Genomic DNA, 22,897 nt, shown 5'->3' on the forward strand with positions numbered 1-22,897 from the left:
TTACTGTTCATAACATTTGTGTATAAGTTTTGCACATACATATTTTCATTTCCCTTGGTTATATATCTAGGAGTGGGATTTCTGGGTCATATAATAACTCTCCAACCATTGGGGAGTTGCCAAACTGTTTCACAGTGGCTGCACTGTTTTTATAATTCCATCAGCAGTGTACGAGAGTTCTGATTTCTCCATAGCCCCATCAACACTTTGGCCGTGAGTTGGTATCTCATTGTGATTTTGATTTGCTTTTCTCTTATGTGCTTACTGGCCATTTGTATACCTTCTTTGCAGAAATGTTTATTCAGATGCTTTGCCAATTTTTATTTTTTTTAGACAGAATATTTCTCTCTCTCCCAGGCTGGAGTGTGGTGGTGCATTCTTGGCTCACTGCAATCTCCACCTCCCAGGCTCAAGCAATTCTCCCACCTCACCCTCCCAAGTAGCTGGGACTACAGGCACATGCCACCACACCTGGCTAATTTTTGTATTTTTTTATAGGGACGGGGTTTTGCCGTGTTGCCCAGGCTGGTCTTGAACTCTTGGGCTCAAGGGATCTGCCTGCCTCGGCCTTCATAGTGCTGGGATTACAGGTGTGAGCCACTACGCCTGGCCCCTTTGCCTATTTTTAAATTGGGTTATCTTTTAGTTATTGAATTGTAATAGCTCTTTATATATTCTAGAACAATTCACTTACCCAATATATGATCAAAAATATTCTCTCAGTCTGTGAGTTGTCTTTTTACTTCTTTAATGGTGTCACTTAAAGTACAAAGTTTTTCATTTTGATGAAATCCAATTTAAGTTTTTTCTTTTTGCTTTCTGCTTGTGCTTTTGGTGTCATAGCTAAGAAACCATGACCTAATTCACAGTCCTAATCACAGTCACAGAGATTTACATTTATGTTTAATTCTAAGAGTTTTACATTTTTAGCTCTTAAAGTTAGGTCTTTGATCCATTTTGAGTTAATTTTTATATATGGTGTGAGGTAGGGGTCCAGCTCCATTCTTTTGTCTGTGAATATCCAGTTGTCTGAGAACCAATTGTTGAAAAGACTCCTCCTTCCCCCATTCAATCATCTTGGTTTCATTTGTATTTTAGTAACATTTTCTGTTTTGAAAGATACTCTGGTTTATAGAGAGATAACATCCGTGAGGTCACACTGTGGCATAAGATGCTGGCAAAATTTACCCTAGACTCCTCAGTAACTGGCACTGGGCCAATTGGATATCCACATGTTAAAAAAAAAAAATGAACTTCAATGATTACTGTACACCATATACGAAAATTTAATGAATCATACATAGAAATGTAAGGGGCTGGGTGCAGTGGTTCACACCTGTAATTATGGCACTTTGGGCGGCCAAGGCAGGTAGATCACTTGAGGCCAGGAGTTCGAGACCAGCCTTGCCAACATGGTCTCATGGTGTAATCCCTTATCTACTAAAAATACAAAAATTAGCCAGGTGTAGTGGCGTGTGCCTATAATTCCAGCTACTTGAGGGGCTGAGGCATGAGAATTGCTTGAACCTGGGAGGTGGAAGTTGCAGTGAGCCAGGATTGCACCAGTGTACTCTAGCCTGGGCAACTGAGACTCTGTTGTCTCAAAAAAAGGACATGTAAGGGCTAAAACTGTAAAACTTCTGAGAGAAAACATAGGAGTAAATCTGTGTAATTCTGGGTTAGCCAAAGATTTCTTAAATAAAAAAGCAGGCCGGGTGTGGTGGCTCATGCTTGTAATCCCAGCACCTTGGTATGCTGAGGTGGGTGGATCACCTGAGGTCAGGAGTTTGAGACCAGCCTGGCCAACACAGTAAAACCTGTCTCTACTAATAATACAAAAATCAGCTGGGCATGGTGTCACACGCCTGTAATCCCAGCTACTCCAAAAGCTGAGGCAGGAGAATTGCTTGAACCTGGGAGGCAGAGGTTGCAGCAAGCTGAGATCCCGCTATTGTACTCCAGCCTAGGCAACAAAAGCAAAACTCCATCTCAAAAAATAAATAAAACTAACTAAATAAAAAAGCAGTGACCATAAGAGAAAACTAAATTAGCTAATTGACAGACTGGCTTCATCATAATTAGAAACTACTACTCTTAAAAGCCATTGTAAAGAATAAGAAAAAGAAAAAGGCCAACCTCAGACTGAGTGAAAATATTGGCAAAAACTTGTATCCAGAATATATGAAGGACACAATTCAGTAAAAAGAAGATAAATAACCCAATTTTAAATAATGGGCAAAGGATTTAAACCAAACTGATGTATCTTTTGCACATCTCTTATTTGGTTAAATGTGCAAAAGATACATCATTAGTCATTAGGGAATTGCAAATTAAAACCACAAGGTGATGCCACAACATATCCATCAGAATGGCTAAAATAAAAAAGAGAACAATCCTAAGTTCTGGTGAAGATGTGGAACAACTGGAACTAACATACACTGCTGCTAGGAATTGGATAAGTTTGGCAGCTTCTTACCACATTAAACATACACTTACTATGTGATCCAGCAATCCCACTCCTACATATTTACCCAAGAGAAAGGAAAACATGTCCATACGAAAAAACTGCATGCAAACGATCATTAGTAAGAGCGCCAAAACTGGGAGCAGCAAGTGATTCTTTAAGAATGCACGTCAGTCCCATTACTACCTGCTGGTGGTGGGGAGAAGGGCAAGGATGAAGTTCGGAGCAGGGCAGGGCCAGAACACACAGACTGGTCCCCAGACCCCCACCTGATGTCATTTGGAAAGGATCACACTGATTGTTGCATGGAGAGTGGACTGGGGAGGTGGGCGAGATGTGGGAGAAAGCAGGGGGACCATGGCTGAGTGACAGTGGAGTGGCGTGGATGTGCTCTGGGGGTGTGGCATCAGGGCTTGCTGGATGTGGGGTGTGGAGAATTTCTGACCTCCAGGGCAGGGGTGCAGATGAGGTACTTTTTGTGAGGTAAGGCAGGAGAGGTGTGTCGGGGGTGATCAGAGCTGAGTGTAGGCAGGAAGGTGGGGAAGTGCACAGGGATCGCTGAGGAGGGAGTGGGCAACAGCTTCTGCAGCGTCTGGTGAAACCAGCAGAGACACGTCTGTTGGACTTGGCACTGTGGGTGTCTTGGTGAGTGGACCACCACACCCCTGCTCTCCACGCACAAGACTTCTGAGAGAAGTATGACAAACTTCAGAAAGGTTTAGAAATGCCTACAGCAGGAGCACTGGGAAGAACAATGATCTGCCCTCATTTCAGAAAGAAAACTGACAAATACAAAGGCACCTTTGTGCCAGACACTGGTCTAGGTTCTTCACACGTTACCACATGTATGATCTTACGTGTGTTAGACAATCAAACCATTACCGAGTGAACGGGTACTGCCGGGGCCCTGGGGCCAGCACAGCTGCCCTGCCTGGGACAAGGGGCCTTGGTCCCACCTCAGCCCACTTAGCTGTTGATGGCTATATGACTTTGAGAAATCCCTTTTAAACTCTCTGAGCCTCAGTCGTGTTTTTACAGTTTAATTTGAGGCTGGGTATGGTGGCTCATGCCTGTAATCCCAGCACTTTGGGAGGCCAAGGCGAGCGGATCACGAGGTCAAGAGATCGAGACCACCCTGGCCAACATGGTGAAACCCCTTCTCTACTAAAAATACAAAAATTAGCTGGGCGTGGTGGCGTGCATCTGTAATCCCAGCTACTCGGGAGGTTGAGGCAGGAGAATCGCTTGAACCAGGGAGTCAGAGGTTGCAGTGAGCCGAGATTGCACCATTGCACTCCAGCCTGGAGACAGAGCAAGACTCTGTCTCCAAAAAAAAAAAAAGTTTAATTTGAATGTAATTTTGAATTTACAGAAACAGTATACGAGGAGAATGAGAAACTGCCGCCTGTTCACACCGCCTGTCACCTCCCTCTGTGTTGTGCCATGCTGAGACATGGTACCCCTCGCCCCTGGACACACACAGGGTTTTTCCCCAATTGCGCAGATCTCCTATGTGACCAAAACATACCTCTCCAAACCAGAACGTGCCCCTTCAGATGTCCCCAGCTGTCCCAACTGCGTCTCTCCTTCCTTGTCCCCTCAGGCCCCAGCATGGCCGGTCTTGACAGCCTGGGTGCAGCTGCTGGCACCACAGATTGCTGAATCTGGGCCTAATGCTGCATATCCATGCTGAGTTGATGCCAGGTTTGGAGCCCCATGGAAATGCTGCCTGTGCACCTCAGACGCGGCCCAACCACTGTGCTCCATGGGATGTCCTGAGACCACTGTCCACTCCCGAGTCTGAGACCCTATGATGGCTCATGGCAACACCAACGACAGTGAGGGTCCCAAAAGGTGGCTTTCCGTTTCCATCATTCCTCCCGCATCTGTTGGCTTTCTACCAGCAGAAAGAGCTTCTCCTTTTCCCTTATTCATTTGTATCAGTATCCACTCAGTCACTTGTTTATTCCACAGGCTGTAACCTGTTTAAGATCACTATTGGTCGTGATGCTCAAGCCCCCAGGTCTGGCCAGTATGAGCTCCTGTAAACTGCTCCTGGTTCTTCTGACACAGCCCCACCATTCTTTGAGGTCTTCCTACTCTCTGGCATCATCAGCTGTTCTGGGCTCATTTTGTACTTCCCTGCCCAGCTCTGGAATCAAAGGAGCTGACAGTATTTACAAACCAGGACCTGGGCTCGTTGCTCCTGGAGCTTCATTACTTCTAGGGCTTGTCAGTGGAAAGAGCTAGGAAGGACACACTGGTGTGTGCAGGTGCATGAGCCACTTGCAGCCGCTTCCACCCCTGTCTGTGCACACCCATATTCAAAACACGCAGGCATGAGCTCTCCCAGACACCTCAGTCTAGCTCTTTTGACATCTGTCAGTTGCTTTGCTGCTGGGGAGAGACTGTGTCCCTTCACCCTCAGTGTATCCCCTTGTTTGATCAGCTGATTTACAGTCTCCCAAGAGTGCCTGCTGTCCCCTCCCAGCCCACTCCTCTGTGGGCACATGGAGCGTGACATGGAGCTGACACAACGCAGTCATTTATCTGACACCGAGACTTTCCCGGGCCTAATTAATACCAGGCCAGGCACCTCTGTCCTTTTGGTCACAGCATGGCGTTTAAATGAGGGCTGGTACCCCCATGGGGGAGGCGAGATGGGGTTTTCAGATTCTCAAGAGCTCTAACATGGAAAGGACTGGATATTCGAGCACTTTGTATCATCACAATCATTTGAAGTAACAACTAACCGCCGGCAGCACCAGAAGCTCCCTTTGGAAATTTCCTGATTGGCACACCTAGCAGAAGAGAGTCCCCTCACTGACACAGTGTCCGACTGAAATGTTAATAGAAATCCCCAGGCTACAAGGCTGGACAAAAGGTGCCTGACTTTTAAATCTTTTGATTACATACAGGATAGAAAGACTATGTCTCCAAGTCTAATTGTGTGGATTTTTAACCAGTTTTTCTAGACTCTATTTGTGTTTTTGAAGTAAATACGTCCATGTAGTGATACAAGCAGAATGGAATGCAGTGGCTATGCTGCTGAATTGCCTCCTGTAAACCATATTAGCCTAACTTTCCTGGACGTGGTCCTGAGGCTCGGACACGCAAACACAGACCTAGCGACACACACATCTGCCCCCAAGAGTCGTCTGGTTGGTAAAAAACAAGGGAGCACAGCAGCTTGCTGGCTCAGGAGGCATCAGACCTACTTGTCTGACCCTGTGTGGGGACAGAAGTCAGAGATCAGTCGCCCTCAGTGGATGAACATGGGTGTCCAGGAAGGATCCCTCAGGGGACCTGCACCATCCACAAAACCATCCACAAAAATAACTGGGAACAGCTGAGGAGCTCTGTTAGAAGGATTGCTTGTCCACAGGGAGTTAAAAAATGTGTCCTAAATGTTGCTTAGTAAAACAAACAACCAGAAAAGCCTCTCTATTCCAAACCCATGGTGGGGCATAAACCTGGGATAGTTGGAATGTCATTGCAGCACTTTGCCACAGGAGCAAAAACACAACCCCCACCAGAAGGGATGGCCGACCAGGCCCAGTCAGGGCATGACTTGCGCTGCCTTTCTGGTAGTGACTGATGCCCCAGAACCCTCGCAAGGGCTTGTGCCAAACATTCTCCATGTGCCCCAGCCCCAGTGGGGTGGCCCAGCCCTCAGCACTTACCTCATCTCTGGACCTTTGCAGAACAGACCAGCTGGGAGCCTCCATCCTCCCTTCACCCAACTTTTCTTGTTTGTACAGACTTGGGAAGAACCAGGGAAACCCAGAGTTGAAAGAGACCCACTCTATTGGAAATATATCCCAATGGCATTTTTAAAATGAAGAGCTGGGGAATTTTAAGAGACAGCAAATGCAAGCATGAATAATGGGCCTGTATGGACAGGAAGAGAGCCAGGGCAGGAGACAGCAAATGACAGGCCAGAAGCCAGATCCCACGCCCTTCTGTTCTTGTATGGAACCTCAAGCTAAACATGGTTGAAAAGAACTCCAAAGATTTCGTGACATGTGAAAATTACATTAAATGCAAACTTCAAACTTCGGTGTCTGTAATAAAGTTTGATTGGCACACAGCCACTCACTTAGGTATATACAGTCTGAGGCTGCTTTTGTGCTGAACTTAGTGACTGAGCAGACTACATGGCTGCAAAGCTTAAAACAGTCACTCCTTGGCCCTTTGCAGAAGACAGGGACCATGAAAGAGCAGGGGAGGTGGGTCCCACTGGTCCCCCAGGGAAGCCTGTGGAGCTCCAGGCAGTTTGGATGTTCATGAGACACAGATAAACCAAAAGAGAGGCTGGAGGAGGCCATAGCCTAGGGGGAAAGTAATCTGACCATGTCTCGTAAATGGAGAAACATCTAGTGGGAGCTATACCATACTTTTAATAGTGCTTTCTCTTGGGAAGTGACTCTGAGAAACAGGAGGAAAGCAGATTAAAAAACAACCACTGGGCCAGGCACAGTGGCTCACGCCTGTAATCCCAGCACTCTGGGAGGCCGAGGCGGGTGGATCACCTCAGGTCAGGAGTTCAAGACCAGCCTGGCCAACATGGTGAAACCCCGTCTCTACTAAAAATACAAAAATTAGCCAGGCGTGGTGGTGGGAGCCTGTAGTCCCAGCTATTCAGGAGGTTGAGGTAGGAGAATCACTTGACCCTGGAAGGCAGAGGTTGCAGTGAGCCGAGATCGCACCACTGCATTCCAGCCTGGGTGACAGAGGGATACTCTGTCTCAAACAAAAACAAAAACGAAAACAAACAAAACAAAACAAAACAAAAACCACTGACCACACAATCCCTCCCGTATGGCACAGTGATAGTCTAGCCAGGGGCTGGCGTTGGAGGGGGAAGTCTGTCCTGTGTGACCTTAGCCCCTGAGCCTAAGATGGACTTTTTTCTTTTTCTTTTTACCCTTTTTGTTTCCTGGGCTCCTTTCAGGGCCTGGTTTGGGCCATTTCTATGCTTCTGAATAGTAAAATGGTTTTCAAACCCCTAGGGATGAAATTCCAACAGAAATCCCTTTATTCTTAACCATATTTCCATTTCCTTGTCTTTTTTTTTTTTTTTCTTTTTTTTGACACAGAGTCTTACTCTGGGTGTGGAATTCACTGCATCCCAGGCTGGAGTGCAGTGGTGCGATCTCAGCTCACTGCAACCTCCGCCTCTGGGGTTCAAGCGATTCTCCTGCCTCAGCCTCCCTAGTAGCTGGGATTACAGGTGCATACCACAATGCCCGGCTAATTTTTAGTAGAGATGGGGTTTCACTATTTTGGCCAGGCTGATCTCGAACTCCTGAGCTCAAGTGATGCACCTGCCTCAGCCTACCAAAGTGCTGGGATTACAGGTGTGAGCCACTGTGCCTGGCCTCCTTATAGTTTTTGCCATGTTTTATCATAGTTCATTTTAATTCTGTTAAGCTAGAAAAATTCTTCAAAAAAAAAAACCCTTCAGTTATTTGTTTTATAATTGAATATTTAAATTTCATTTATCTGTAATCTTTGTAATCTTTGCTTCTCATACCAATTTCTGTCTCAGGAGACAGGAAACAGTGTGTTCCGAGCTGACCATGTGGACAGGCCAGTAAGATGCCCTGCCTCCTGACCTTGTTCCAACTGGACCCTTGTGCACACAGTGCAGGGTGAGACCCAGTGCTGCCTCTGCCCATGTGATGTCACATCACACCCCCAGAGAAAATGAAGACAAGTTATTTCCCCATGTAATTTCTCCCTCCTGACACATCCTCTAGTAGATTCTCACTACTCTGGATACTCTGTGGAGGGTTTTCTCACTGGAAATCACTGTCCCTTTGCTAGGGTGATTATAGAAAGCTCAGAGGAGCAAGGACTACTGTGCTGGGGTTGTGGGGATGAGGCCAACTGGCCCTCGCATGCCCACCTTCTCCCCTCCTTCACTCCTTCTCAGAGGGACCCATGGCAGTGGGGGGTGAGGGCTGGCCCCTGCCCTTGGCCAGCCCAGACAGAGAGGAGCCCTGTGACTCACAAAACCCACACCCCCAAAGAACACCTCAAACCAGTTTGAAAACAAACCTTAGCACTTTTTGGGAAATAAGAATTGGTGCTGGGAGAGATCACGATGTGAACGTTTGGCCACAAACACTTTGTCTAGAAAATGGAACTAAAAGAAGGAACAAAGGGATATGGGAATCCTAAAAATGAATAAAACTTACAAATATGATTTTTCTATACTTTCCCACTTTAGAATGGAAAGGGGAAAATTACTCAAGCAAAGTCGGTAATTTATACACCTTAGAAACATGCACCCTGCAATCACTCTAAAGGCAAATGTACCCATAAAAAACTGACTTCCCATTAAGATTACTAGAGAAAACAGAGAACGCTTCAGATTGGAATGTAAGTCCTAGCAGTAGTTCTTTTTTAAGATTATCATTGAAAGTTAATCATGTAGTAATTTTAAGCTTTGAAAAGGAATTCACTTCCCTCCTAGACCACTAATGTGAAAATGTGAGACAAGTTGGTTTATTTTAAAATAGTCAGAAATGATAATGAAGAAGATAAATATACACACACATATAAATGTAACAGTAAATACTAGAAACTCTTTAGAGATAATTCCACAATTTTCTCTTTATGTAATTATTCATATGCAATTATAACAGATAATGAAAGTAATATTCCAGATATACACAGAAAATTTTATCATTAAGGTTTGAACTCTCATTATTTCATAAATCTCAAAGTAATGCTGTCTAAAAACATTGAAACTAATTATAATTTAAAGTTATGATCCCATTTAAACTTTTTCACGGAATAAGGGAGATTCTGAGATTGGTAGGCGTTCTTGAGGTCTTCAGGTTCTTTTTCACAAGACAAATTACTCTCACTCCTGTCCCCACCCTGTTTGTAGCCCTTCATTCTTGCAGGCCCTGTGTAGTCGACTTGCACTATAGCTCATTCAGTCCTCACAGTGGTCATATGAAATCTTCGGTATAATGCTCATTTTAATGAAACTAAGGCTCAGAATAATTAACATAACTTGCTTAAGATTACACAACTAGTAAATTGATTAAAACCTAAGGGAAACAGATTCCAAAACCTAAGCTCATAAACATTCTACTAGATAACATCTCTAAGCTCAAATATAGTTGCAGTGTACAGGTCAAGTTTTATCACAATCAATTTGTAGCAGCATAATTCAGTGCTGGCAACTGACTTTGATGGTAGCAGAAAAAACATTTTTGTTGGGAAACATAATTGCCCCTAAAAATTTGCTCACTTTTTCCCAGTCTAGTGCCAGACATGAATACAGCCAAGTCTCAACCTTGAAGAGCCCTGATCTAGTAAAGGAAACTTCCTATGCCTCATTTTTTATTAAAAATACTTAGAGGAAGTATTATAGAGGAAGGTTATAAAAAAAAGCCACAGTGGGGCCCAGAGTCCAGAACCTCTCTGGCTCTTATCATCGTTTTTTTATTAATAGATGGCTGCTGTCATGGCGGGGACGGAAGTCGGGGTGTAGGAGAGCCTTTCTGTCTCCCGTATGGACTTCCAACTAATTCTTCTCCATCCTGTCCCTACTTTCCAATGTACTTGATGCCTCCCATTTCTGAGCAAATTGGAATTCTATAAAACACATCAGCCTTCCTCAAGGCTTTCTCTCGTTTTAATCAAATACCACACTTTCTAGCTTCCAGTATTGTATTGCTGCCTTCTTCCCACCTATTTTTCTATTCTTTCTTTCTTTTTTTTTTTTTGACACAGGGTCTTACTATGTTGCCTAGGCTGGCCTTGAACTCCAGGGCTTGGCTTGGCCCTACCTATTTATCTGTGTATTTATGTCTTTTAAAAACTAACCGGTCTGGGCAACATAGTGAGACCCCATTTCTACAAAAAATTTTAAAAATTAGACATGGTGGTGTGTGCCTGTTGCCCTAGCTACTTGGAAGGCTTAGGCAAGAGGATCACTTGAACCCAGGAATTCTGGGCTACAGTGAGCTAGGATCACACCACTGCATTCCAGCCTGGGTAACAGAGCAAGACTCTGTCTCAAAACAAACAACCAAACAAACAAAACACCTTTTTACTGCCATTTTAGAAAGGTTTTGGCAGGGTGCCTGATAAATGCTGTATGTTTCAATCTGCCATTTTTTGAGGACTTTCATGTTTAACAATGTGTTTATTTTTCTCTCATCCTTGATGAACAGTTTGGGTATAGAATTTAAAGTTTAAATAATATTTATACTATATTTTATAAATAAAGCCAATGATGTATGTTCAAACTTGTACTTCACAGTCTTACGTTAAGTGCTTTCAGTTTTTTAAAAATGGGAGGAAATAGGCTGGGTGCGGTGGCTCATGCCTGTAATCCCAGCACTTTGGGAGGCCGAGGTGGGCAGATTGCCTGAGGTCAGGAGTTTGAGACCAGCCTGGCCAACATGGTGAAACCCTGTCTCTACTAAAAATAAATTACCCAGGCATGGTGGTGCACGCCTGTCATCCTAGCTACTTGGGAGGCTGAGGCAGGAAAATCGCTTGAACCCAGGAGACGGAGGTCGCAGTGAGCCGAGATGGTGCCACTGCACTCCAGCCTGGACGACAGAGCGAGACTCCATGAAAAAAAAAACCAAAAAACAAAACAAAAACAAAAAACAAAAAACCGAGCAGACTTGGGAGTTCATGCCTGTCATCTCAGCACCTTGGGAGTGTGAGGCCGGATGACTGCAACAAAGTAAGATCCCCATCTCTACAAAAAATAAAAAAATTAGCTGCGTGTGGTGGTACATGCTTGTGGTCCCAGCTACATGGGAGGCTGAGGTGGGAGGATCAGTTGATCCCAGGTGATTGAGGCTGCAGTGTACTCTAGCCTGGATGAGAGAGTGAGATCTTATCTCCAAAAAATCAATAAACAAAGAAACCATGAAGTCAACACATGTTCTTAGAAAAACAGCAATGTGGCTGGGCATGGTGGCTCATGCCTGTAATCCCAGCACTTTGGGAGGCCAAGGTGGGTGGATCACCTGAGGTCAGGAGTTCAAGACCAGCCTTGCCAACATAGTGAAACCCTGTCTCTACTGAAAATACAAAAAATTAGCTGGGCGTGGTGGCTTGCACCTATAATCCCAGCTACTCGGGAGGCTGAGGCAGGAGAATCGCTTGAACCTGGGAGGTGGAGGTTGCAGTGAGCCGAGATCGCATCGCTGCACTCCAGCCTGGGCAACAACAGCTAAACTCCGTCTCAAAAAAAAAAAAAAAAAAAAAGAGCAACCTCTCACATCCAGGACATAGAAAAATAGGGTACAAATAACTTACATAAATTAAAACTTTTTTTAATTTTTAAAAGTTTTAAAAAAATGTTTGTAGAGATGGGGTCTTGCTATGTTGTCCAGGATGGTCTCAAACTCCTGGCCTCAAGTGATCCCTCCACCCCTGGCCTCCCAAAGTGCTGGGATTACAGGTGTGAGCTACCATGCCTGGCCACAAATGAAATTTTAAGTTGAAATTTTGTATTACATCAAGAGCTGATGGTTAAGGAAAAATGAAATAAAATGAATACTAGGCAGAGATTTAAAACTTGAGGGGCGATGAAAAGTCTCAGCAAAGTAGTCCAAAGGACAATGATAACTTATTCCATTTGCATAGCAGTTCTAATGTGGAAAGATCTTTTAACACCTCATAACACCTTTATGAGGCAGAGATATAAAATTATGCCCATCTTTTAAAATAAGAAAAACAAGGCTCAGACACGCCATGCTGTACCAGTGGCCCAGAGCCAGAAGTGGAAGCAGCAGCCTGGCCACCTGCTCATGGGGCCACCTACTCAAGGTGCCTTTCTCAAGAAAATTTTAGGTTCCCCGTGATCCCACTGATAAGAATGGAGGGAGACCAGAGGTGGGCTGACCCTGAAACTAATAAAGCTGAAGCTCCAGGAGCCTCCCTGCACAGGCTCCTCCAAGACCCTCACCTGGTTTTTTCTTAAACTACTTTTTAAAACAGTTTACATTGACAGGAAAATTGCAAAGACAATACAGAGTCCTTACATATCCCACACCCAGTTTCCCCTGTTATTCCTCTGTTATTAGCATCTTCCATTAGTGTGGGATGTTTGTTATAATTAATGAACCAAGATTGCTGCATCACTACTATAACTAAAGTCCAAATTTCATTCAGATTTCCTCAGTTTTGCCTTAATGTCCTTCTGTTCCAGGATTCCCATCCAGGATATCATATTACCTTTGAGATTCGTGAGAAAGGTAGAAAAGTGTACCTATATTCTTGGCTTCTCTACCGGGTTCCCTTTATCTACTGCTACCAGTTTAAGTATTATGCTTGGTTATTTTAATAAGTGGCTCCCATTTTTTACCGAAAGAATTTAAAGAAAGAAACTTATAGTTTTTATTTGGGTCCCAAAATAACACTCGCCTTGTAGTCTGGCCACAGACCACATAAACCAGCTCTGCCAAACTCTAATCACTATTCACTTTCATTGTTGGCCCAGGCAGGAGGAAGGAACCAGCTTATTATGGGCTTGACTTAAAACTCAAAACAGATAACAGGAGAGTAGCAAACACCACTCTTTCATTTATTCATTTCTGTACAGATCACCCATGAATTGGCAAAACATCTTATAGCTATTCATATTTCAACATAGAATAGCTCTTGAATTAGGGGAAATGAGGGCAGAAGGAAAGAAAATCCTTTGCTGTCCTAAAACAGCTTTGCTTTCCTAGAGTAATTTCAGTAAAAATATTTCTGGTTCACCCTGTCCGTGGCCTGCACAACATAAGCTTGGGCTGACTCATTCATTCATTCAAAATGATATTATGGAGTATCTCATGTGTGTGATGCCATGGTGGTCTGTCAGAAGTCTGTTTTTCTTTGTCCAGTGAGCCTTCTCATCTCCCTTCTTCTGGTGACAAATCCTTCTCACCTTTGCCCAGGAGCTGGCTCACCTCATCACAGCACTCTCAGCATCTTACACACAGAGTGTGGCTCCCCGGGGGCAGCTCTCCTGCCACTGGGATTGAGAAGTGGATGCTTAGGGCAGATGATGCCAGGGCTGCTGGGAGGCTCACACAGTGGGAGAGAAGCCTCCAGCCCTGGGGCCAGCAGCTCTGGTTGTATGAGCTACTCCAGTCTCTCTGCTAGCTACAGGAGTCACTAACATTCCTTTTCGTTTAAGCCAACTTAAGTTGGGTTTCTGTCCCATCCTCTTTCACTTGTATAGAAAGAGCCTTAATAAAAAGCACAGATATGATGTTAAATGCTGGGTATATACTGATGAACAAAATAAGCACTGTGCATCATCAGGGGAATACAAACAAATACCACAATGGTATACCATGACACACACACCCAACTGGCTAAAAATGACTAACAAAACCCGTGTTGAAACAGGTGAGCAAATGAAACCCTCATACACTGCTGGTGAGAGTGTGAACTGGTACAGCTGCTTTGGAAAACTGTTTGGAAACAGGTACCAAAGCTGAGCGTATGTATATGACATGATTCAGCAATTCCACCCAACAGAAATCTGCACACGTGTTCCCAATGCTCATGGTGCTCCTGTTCATAGCGCCAGAACTGAGGAATACCCAGGAACAGTATGATGGATAAAGACTTTGTTGTATATCCACACAATGGAATACTATACAGCAATGAGATGAATGATCGAAAATTACAGTGTGATCAAAAATTGTAATGTGGATGAACCTCATCAAAAACAACAGGGAGCAAAAGAAGGCCAGCATAGAATACTAGGCACGGCCCGATTTCATCCACATCAGGTTCTAGAGCCGGCTAGTGGATCCCTGCTGTCAGGAGCCAGCAGTGCTCGCCCTGGGCTGGAGAATGAATGGAAAGGAGTGAAGGGGCTTCATGCTCTGGGGCTGCTCATGCTCTGTTTCCTGATCAGAGTGGTGGTCATACTAGTTCATTTTGTGAAAAACTATCAAACTGTATATTTATCATGTATAAATATATCCATGATAAATGTATAAGTGTATACACTTATACATGTATATGTGTCTATATATGCTCTTTTCTGTATGTCTTTTTTTTTTATACTTTAAGTTTTAGGGTACATGTGCACAATGTGCAGGTTACATATGTATACCTGTGCCATGTTGGTGTGCTGCACCCATGTATGTCTATATTTCAACAAAAAGTTAAAAAACAAGACAGTATGCCTGACCTCATGAAGCATAAAATTTGGTGGAAAAGACAGATAATAAATAACGAAATAAATGAAATTTATAATTTAAAAATTGTGATGAATGCCAAGATGCCTCCTCTCTGCTGTTATCCTTCCACTTTGGAAAATGCTTTTTCTTTTTTTAATCTGGAAGCTCTGTAGCCATCTTGGTGACTTTACTTCCTCTCTTTGGATCTTTTCTAGCTCTGTCACATTTATCTTATCCTAAAGAACAGTGACCATAAATGAAACATCGCAGACAGATTCTCCAGGATTTGTTACAAAGAACATATCTATTTTATTTCCCGTGATTTTCCTGGATTAAGATGGGCAATCTGCAAGCCTTTGTTAATACTGTGGTATCTGGAATGCCGTTTTGGGAAGTCAGTATGTCTCTTCTTGAGTTAGGGTTGACAGACAAGGGTATATCTTCCAATAAGTATGGTTTGGATTTTTTTTCCCCTGCAGGTCTTATTTATTTATTTATTTATTTATTTTGAGACAGAGTCTTGCTCAGTTGCCCAGGCTGGAGTGCAGTGGCACAATCTCGGCTCACTGCAAGCTCCGCCTCCCGGGTTCATGCCATTCTCCTGCTTCAGCCTCCCGAGTAGCTGGGACTACAGGTGGCTGCCACCACACCCGGCTAATTTTTTTATATTTTTAGTAGAGGCGGGGTTTCACTGTGTTAGCCAGGATGGTCTCGATCTCCTGACCTCGTGATCCACCCGCCTCGGCCTCCTGGGATTACAGGCATGAGCTGTGCTGGGATTACATGTGCTGGGATTACAGGCGTGAGCCACCGCGCCCTGCCCCCTTCAGGTCTTATTTTATGCACAATTTTTTATTACTTTTTAGTGTGCTCTGAATAATGTTTTCAGTGCATTCCCATTCTCTTGGTATTTCAATGAGTGGAAACGTTTAAACTTATCTGAAAGTATAAAGACTTTAATGTTGACTCCCTTTTGGCTCATTTATTCAAAACTTCAATTGTTTAATACTTCTCTATCCTGAAACTATGGTCCACATGATTTTGTTCCACTAGAATTAGTTGCATCACGTTTGAATAAACAGGTCAAAAGCTGCAGATTAGAAATCTTTGATACATGCAGATATTAGTTATATACATTTGTTTTGACGTTTGTGAGCTTTCTATTTATCTTTCAAAATCTCCTTCTATTAAGAATTCAGCTAACTTGCACATTTAAATAACAGTTGAAGAAACATACTAATTTCCAGAAGCCAAGGCTGACCAAAGACATGGAAAGGGATTGTACAGTTCTTGGATTTATTTGGAAACAGAGAGATGTTGTGTTTAAGGGCTGGACAGGGATAAGGGCCCCTGAGACCAGGAGGCTTGCATAACAACTGTCTAACTTTGATTATGCAGCCCTGGCCTGCAGGAGGAAATGGAAACAGAGAGTGTGGGCCAAGACAGTCAAGCTGTCAGCTTCTTTCTTAAAGACAAAATAGCCAAAGGACAGATTCCAATTTCCTAAAAGTCATACTTCGGCCTCAGACAAATATGAATTCTACACTGTTTTTAAAATCAAACATCTTTAAGCATAGCATTTATTCACACATTTGTAATAGAAAGAGGATTCTTTATTTACAAGTGCCATAAGTGCTGAATGCTAACCAGATGTGTTTTATAGTGTCTTATAAAGCAAGAGAATGCATTGAGAAGAAACTAAAGTTAAAGTTTGAAAAAAAACCTTAGAACAAGTAGTTAACAATTTGTTGTGTTAATATAATTAAAGCCTCTGAAAGCTCTTTGTTGAACTGTACCTCACCACTGACACACCATTAGAGAACTTGCTCAACCAGTGCCTGCCAGTGCCCTCCAGGAGCGTTTGCAAAGCTCTTTGGGTCTTTTCTGTTCCACATCCTTTTTATGTGAATGTGATAATGATGTTATAAAGTGGGGCAAAGAAACAATGAGGCCTCTTTTTGGGTGGTAGGTGTGGGGGAGCAGGGATGATACTGTGTAGTTTGAGTTTCTCAGATGAATACAATATTTTAAACATAATAAAAACATCATAATTAAAGGGTGAATAAAAACTGATAGAGTCAGGAAATATGAACACATGATTATCTTCAATTTAAATACAACTAGACTTTGTAAGATAAAGTAGTTTAAAAAGGCATTCAACAATAATTTGAACTATCATTAAAAGCTCAAAATAAAATAGCTCTAAATAAAAAATAGGTCTGTATAATGCTTAGTTGAAATCTTTCGTAAACGCGTAAGAGAATCACTTCACACCCATTAAAATAGCTGTAATCAACAAAACAGACAATATCAAGTGCAGGTGAGAATGTAAAGAAGGTGGAACCTCACATACTGTTGGTACAGCCAACATGTATGAGAATGCCCACGTCATTTCAAGAACGTGGGAATGCTGTTCTGGGAAGTCAGTATGTCTTTTCTTGGGTTAGGGTTCACAGACAAGGGCATATCTTCCAGTAAGCATGGTTTGGATTTTTTTTTTTTCCCTGCAGGTCTTATCTTACACACATTTTTTTGGTACATTATAAAATGGTACAGTCATTTTATAAAACCATTTGGTAGTTTCCTTTCTTTCTTAAAAAAAAAATTTTTTTTGAGACAGGGTCTTGCTGTTGCCCAGGCTGGAGTGCAGTGGCACAATCTTGGCTCACTGCAACCTCCGCCTCCAGGGTTCAAGCAATTCTCTCACCTCAGCTTCCCTAGTGATGGTGCACTGGGACTACAGGCGTGCACCACCATGCCCAGCTAATTTTTTTTTTTTTTTGGTGTATTTTTGGTAGAGACAGGGTTTCACTATATTGCTCAGGCTGGTCTTGAACTCGTGGGCTCAGGTGATCTGCCCGCCTCATCCTCCCAAAGTGTTGGGATTACAAGTGTGGGCCATTGCACCTGGCGCCTTTCAATTTTTTAATGTCCTTTATAAATTCTGAAATGATACATTTGCATATTAAGCAGAACTATATTTGTCCCCTTAAATTTCGTAGTAATGCAGGTATTTTATTTATTCATAACCCCACATACATTCACCTCTCATGGGCGTCTCAGACTAGGGATTTACTAACTCTTGCAAGAAGAATGCCTTTATCTCTCATCTTCCTACATCCCTAACTCTGGGGCCCAATATTGGAGCTTCTTCCAGGAAAGCGCCCAGCCAAGGTTCCACCTTCTTTACATTCTCACCTGCACTTGATATTGTCTGTTTTGTTGATTACAGCTATTTTAATGGGTGTGAAGTGATTCTCTTATGGGTTTACAGAAGATTTCAACTAAGGATTATACAGATCTATTCTCTCTTCAAAAACACTTTTCCCTGAGCCCATATCCTAGGGGTTAGGTGATGGGAAGGGAGATGTTACAACAGAGAAAAACCTTTTAAAACTCACAGCTGGCCGGGCATGGTGGCTCACGCCTGTAATCCCAGCACTTTGGGAGGCCGAGGCGGGCGGATCACGAGGTCAGGAGATCTAGACCATCCTGGCTAACCATCCTGGCTAACACGGTGAAACCTTGTCTCTACTAAAAAAAAAATACAAAAAATTAGCCGGGTGTGGTCCCAGGCGCCTATAGTCCCAGCTACTCGGGAGGCTGAGGCAGGAGAATGGCGTGAACCCGGTGGCAGAGCTTGCAGTGAGCCGAGATCGCGCCACTGCACTCCAGCCTGGGTGACAGAGCGAGACTTTGTCTCAAAAAAAAAAAACAAACAAAAAAAACACCCAAAAACAAATAAACAAAAAACTCACAGCTGCTCTTTCTCTCTTTAAATTTTTATTTTTATACTTTGGTGAAATTCACATGACATAAAAGTAACTATTTTATTTTATTTTTTGAGACAGAGTCTTGCTCTGTCACCCAGGCTGGAGTACAGTGGCACAATCTTGGCTCACTGCAACCTCCGCCTCCTGGGTTCAAGTGATTCTCCTGCCTCAGCCTCCCAACTAGCTGGGATCACAGATGCCTACCACCATGCCTGGCTCCAACATGCCCAGCTAATTTTTATATTTTTAGTAGAGACGGGTTTCACCATGTTGGCCAGTCTGGTCTTGAACTCCCGACCTCAAGCGATCTGCCCACCTTGGCTTCCCAAAGTGCTGGGATTATAGGCGTGAGCCACCATGCCTGGCTCAAAGGTAACCATTTTAAAGTGATCAGTTAGGTTACATTTACTACATTCTCAGTGTTGTGCAACCACCACCTCTATTTCCAAAACATTCTGATCATTCCAAAATAAAAGTGGTTTCCACTAAGCAGTTAATCCCAATTCCTGCCTCCCTTGGCCCCAACAACCACCACCCACCAATCTAATTTCTCTGTTTCTATGGATTTATCTGTTGTGGATACTTCATATAAATGGAATCATACAATATGTGACCTTTTGTGTCTGGCTTATTTAGCATACAATTTTCAAGGTTCATCAGTATTTCATTCCTTTTTGTGCCTGAATAATATTCCATTGTATGCAAATACCACAATTTGATTGGTCCCCCAGCCCCCTCCCTTTTTTTTTGAGACGGCGTTTCACTCTTGTTGCCCAGGCTGGAGTGCAATGGCATGATCTTGGCTCACCACAACCTCCACCTCTCAGGTTCAAGTGACTCTCCTGTCTCAGCCTCCCTAGTAGCTGGGATTACAGGTATACGCCACCATGCCTGGCCAATTTTGTATTTTTAGTAGAGACAGGGTTTCTCCATGTTGCTCAGGCTGGTCTCGAACTCCTGATCTCAGGTGATTCGCCTGCCTCGGCCTCCCAAAGTGCTGGGATTACAGGTGTGAGCCACCATCCGGCTGGGCCCCCTTTTTATAATTTCTGTCTCCTTATTGATATCTCATTTTGTTCATACTTTGTTTTCCTGTTTGTTTTTTTCTTTTTTCTCTGAGCATATTTAGGACAGTTGTTCATTAAGTGTTTGTCTAGTAAGTCCAATTCTGGGTTTCCTCAAAGATGATTTCTGTCATTCCCATGCCCGCCCCCCCCCCCCACCAAATGGGACATTCTTTCCTGTTTCTTTCTATGCCCTCCCTGTCTTTTTCTTGTTGTTGAACACCAGGTATTTTGAATACCAGAATGCAGTGATTCTAGGAACCAAATTCTCCCGTCCTCAGGGTTTGCTGTTGTTGATTGCTGAGGGCTGCAGTTGTCTGCTTAACAACTTTTCCAAACCATTTGCGCAGACTGTATTCCTGCTTGTGTGTGGTCAGTGAAGTCTTTGTTACAATATCTCATTGGTAAGCCAGTGACCTGAGGGAGATTTCCTTAGATGTCTGGAGATCAAAGAAAATAAAAAAAAAAATTGATTCTCCCGGTCTTTCCAGTTTGACTCTGAGAGGGGCACTCCCTTAAAGCTATGGCAGTCTGCCTACAACTCTGCCTTAGCCCTCACCCCTTACTTGCTCCAGCAGAGGTGCAAAGCTAGTCTCCTCTTAGGTCTTTTCTGAGTATGTATCCAATACCGGGCATGTATGTTGTACTCTTTTTCCCCTGGTATATGCATGGTCCTTCCAAGCCCTCTGTCCCCCAAGAAACTTCCCCCAGCCTCCTCCTTCGAGGGTTTTTGGATTTGTCTGCTCCTTGCTCTGTCCACCATCCCTTGGCCCAGGCAGGCATTGGTAGTACATGACTTTTAATCTTTCTACAGGCTGGGTGCGGTGGCTCATGCCTGTAATCCCAGCACTTTGGGAGGTCAAGGCTGGCAGATCACCTTAGGTCAGGAGTTTGAGAACAGCCTGGCCAACATGGCGAAACCCTGTCTCTAATAAAAGTACAAAATTAGCTGGGCATGGTGGTGCATGCCTGTAGTCCCAGCTACTTGGGAGGCTGAGGCAGGAGAATCATCTGAAACTGGGAGGCGGAGGTTGCAGTGAGCCGAGATTGCGCCACTGCGCTCCAGCCTGGGTGACAAGAGTGAAACGCTGTCTCAAAAAAAGAAAAAAAAAATTTCTACAGACCCTACCACTTCCCAGAAAGCTACTCCAACTCATGAGGGGGTGGTGGGACAAAGGTCAGCCTCTGCACCAGTCCCTTCACGAACCAGCAGACAGGTCAGAATGAACAACCACAGTTTTTTAAGAAGGTCTATATTCATCCCTTTGTACCAAGCAAGCTACACCAAGAACATGGGCTGCTATCGTCACAGCCGCCCCTTCTGTGCTAGGGAAGGATAGATGATAGCCTAGTGAAAACACCATAATATTAATACTTTCACTGGAATTCATACGCCTTTTCTTCACCAAGCACTTGCCCAGTCGTTGCAAGTGCTCTGAAAGTTCTGAAAGTTTATTCTGTCAATTTTAGATTCCAGAGTTCCAAAAGTTTATACTGTCAATTTTTGGCAGTTTATGGTGGTTTCAGAGGAGATACTGATTCTTTGAGAGCCCTACTCTCCCATTTTCTTTGGTTTGGCAGTTTCTTAAACTGTAAACATAAGCTTGCCATACAACCAGTAATTCCACTCCTAGAAATCTAACGATGAGAAATGAAATCAAGTCCATACAAAGACTTGCACATGAACGTTCACAGCAGCTTTATTTGGTACAGGCAAACAAATTCTAACCACTCAAATTCTCATCAACTGGTGAATGGATAGTCAACTATCAAAAACGGAGCCAGACTTTTGATTCTCTATCATTTACAAATCTCCAAAATTATCCTCCTTAAACATGAGTGATTTCATGTCACTATCCCCCCTCAAAAATATAAAGTGATTTTTTAAGAGCCTAGAATGAAGACTATATTTCTAAAATGTGGTACTCAAGGCCCTCTGTAACATTTCTCCAAACTTACTTTCTAGCCTTTGTTTCTAATATTACAGCCCAGTCCTAGTGAGCAGTCTTCCTTCAGGCATCACCTGTAAACATTCTTGTCATTCTACTCAAATGCCATCTCTTCAGGAAATCTCCCTGCTTCCTCTACTATATTCCCATATAATCTGTATAGTATAGCAATCACTTGAAGTTACAGTTAGGTGTATATATTTGTTGCTTCAACTAAATACTGAAGCACTGAAACAACTACATAACATGCAATTTGTTACTGCTAGCATAATACATGGGTGCATAATAGGCGCTTGACAAACATTTGCTGAATTCATGAATGTACGAATGTACATGACCTACAAATGAAAAAGCTAAACAAAATGTAAAAGGAATTAATGAAACTGGGAATTATGGAAGAATAATTGAGAAATAAATTTAAACAAGAAAGGAAAAATAGGGAAATTTTTATATAGATGTTTTAATTTAAAGACTCTAGAGCTTTAGGGAAGATGCTTGGCCCAAGACAGAAGCAACTACTGCAGTTCCTCACACATAAGAGCCTGTTGAATGAACAATACGACTAATTGGTTAAAACCAACTTACAGCCAGGCATATCCCAGCACTTTGGGAGGCTGAGGTGGGAGGGTGGCTTGAGCCCAAGAGGTCGAGACCAGCCATAGTGAGACCCTGTCTCTTAAAAAAATGTAAAAATTAGCCAGGCATGGTGACGCATACCTGTAGTCCTAGCTACTCTGAACGCTAAGGTGGGAGGACTGTTTGAGCCTGGGAAGTCAAGGCTGCAGTGAGCCGTGATGGTGCCACTACACTCTAGCCTGGGTGATAGAGTAAGACCCTGTCTCAAACAAACAAACAAACATAGAAACAAACAATAAAATAAACAAAACACTGAACACCTATCTGTGCCAATACTATGTGAAACACATACTTAGGCAAGACCCTCATCTGATTTTGGGAAGCAAAGAGTAAATGGAAAAAGCCAATGCATGCTGGGAGTCACTGCCGCCAGGGACTTGTTTGGAAAGTAATTTGTATTGCTGCAGATGGGAGTCATTTGAATGGTACCTCATGAAATGGGCCAGGCTGGGACTGGGGGATGGCCGGGGTGAGGTGTGGCCAGGTCCCTGACACATTCTGAGGAAGTGGAACAAATCCCAGTGTTTTCATTCAGCCTTTGGTTATATTTGACAGAGAGCACAATGCTTGCATGGGGCTTGTAATGGTTCAAGAAACTGAACTAAGGAGAGCCATCAACTCATAGACAGAAAGCTTAGTTTTTGCTACATGCCCAACCATTGCTAATACTCTTTTCCAAAGACATAGAGAAGCAATTTTCATTATGCAAACATTTAAATTTTACCTTTGCTGTTCTGAATTATAGATACCAAATGGCATACCATCATAAACAGATGATGGTACAGCTCTTCCAGCTAGCATGCTGGTGATTTCATAGTGAAAATATTGTTTGTTTCAC

The 22,897-nt window shown here is 43.3% G+C and overlaps 1 protein-coding gene across 2 annotated transcripts in view; it reads right to left on the reverse strand.

Annotated features, from left to right (window-relative positions):
• CENPP (centromere protein P) overlaps positions 1–22,897 on the reverse strand; it is a 286,353-nt gene that overhangs the window by 12,263 nt on the left and 251,193 nt on the right. Inside the window, exon 1 of one of the 2 annotated variants that reach the window (XM_054502644.2) lies at positions 6,148–6,421. The exons of the other annotated variant lie outside the window; for it this stretch is intronic. Coding sequence (XP_054358619.1) covers positions 6,148–6,192 — 45 coding nt within the window. The 5' untranslated portion in view covers positions 6,193–6,421. Of the gene's footprint in view, positions 1–6,147; positions 6,422–22,897 lie in introns of those variants that run through there. 2 annotated transcript variants of the gene reach the window in all.

This window comes from Pongo pygmaeus, chromosome 13 (assembly GCF_028885625.2).
Source record: "Pongo pygmaeus isolate AG05252 chromosome 13, NHGRI_mPonPyg2-v2.0_pri, whole genome shotgun sequence".
NCBI lineage: Eukaryota > Metazoa > Chordata > Mammalia > Primates > Hominidae > Pongo > Pongo pygmaeus.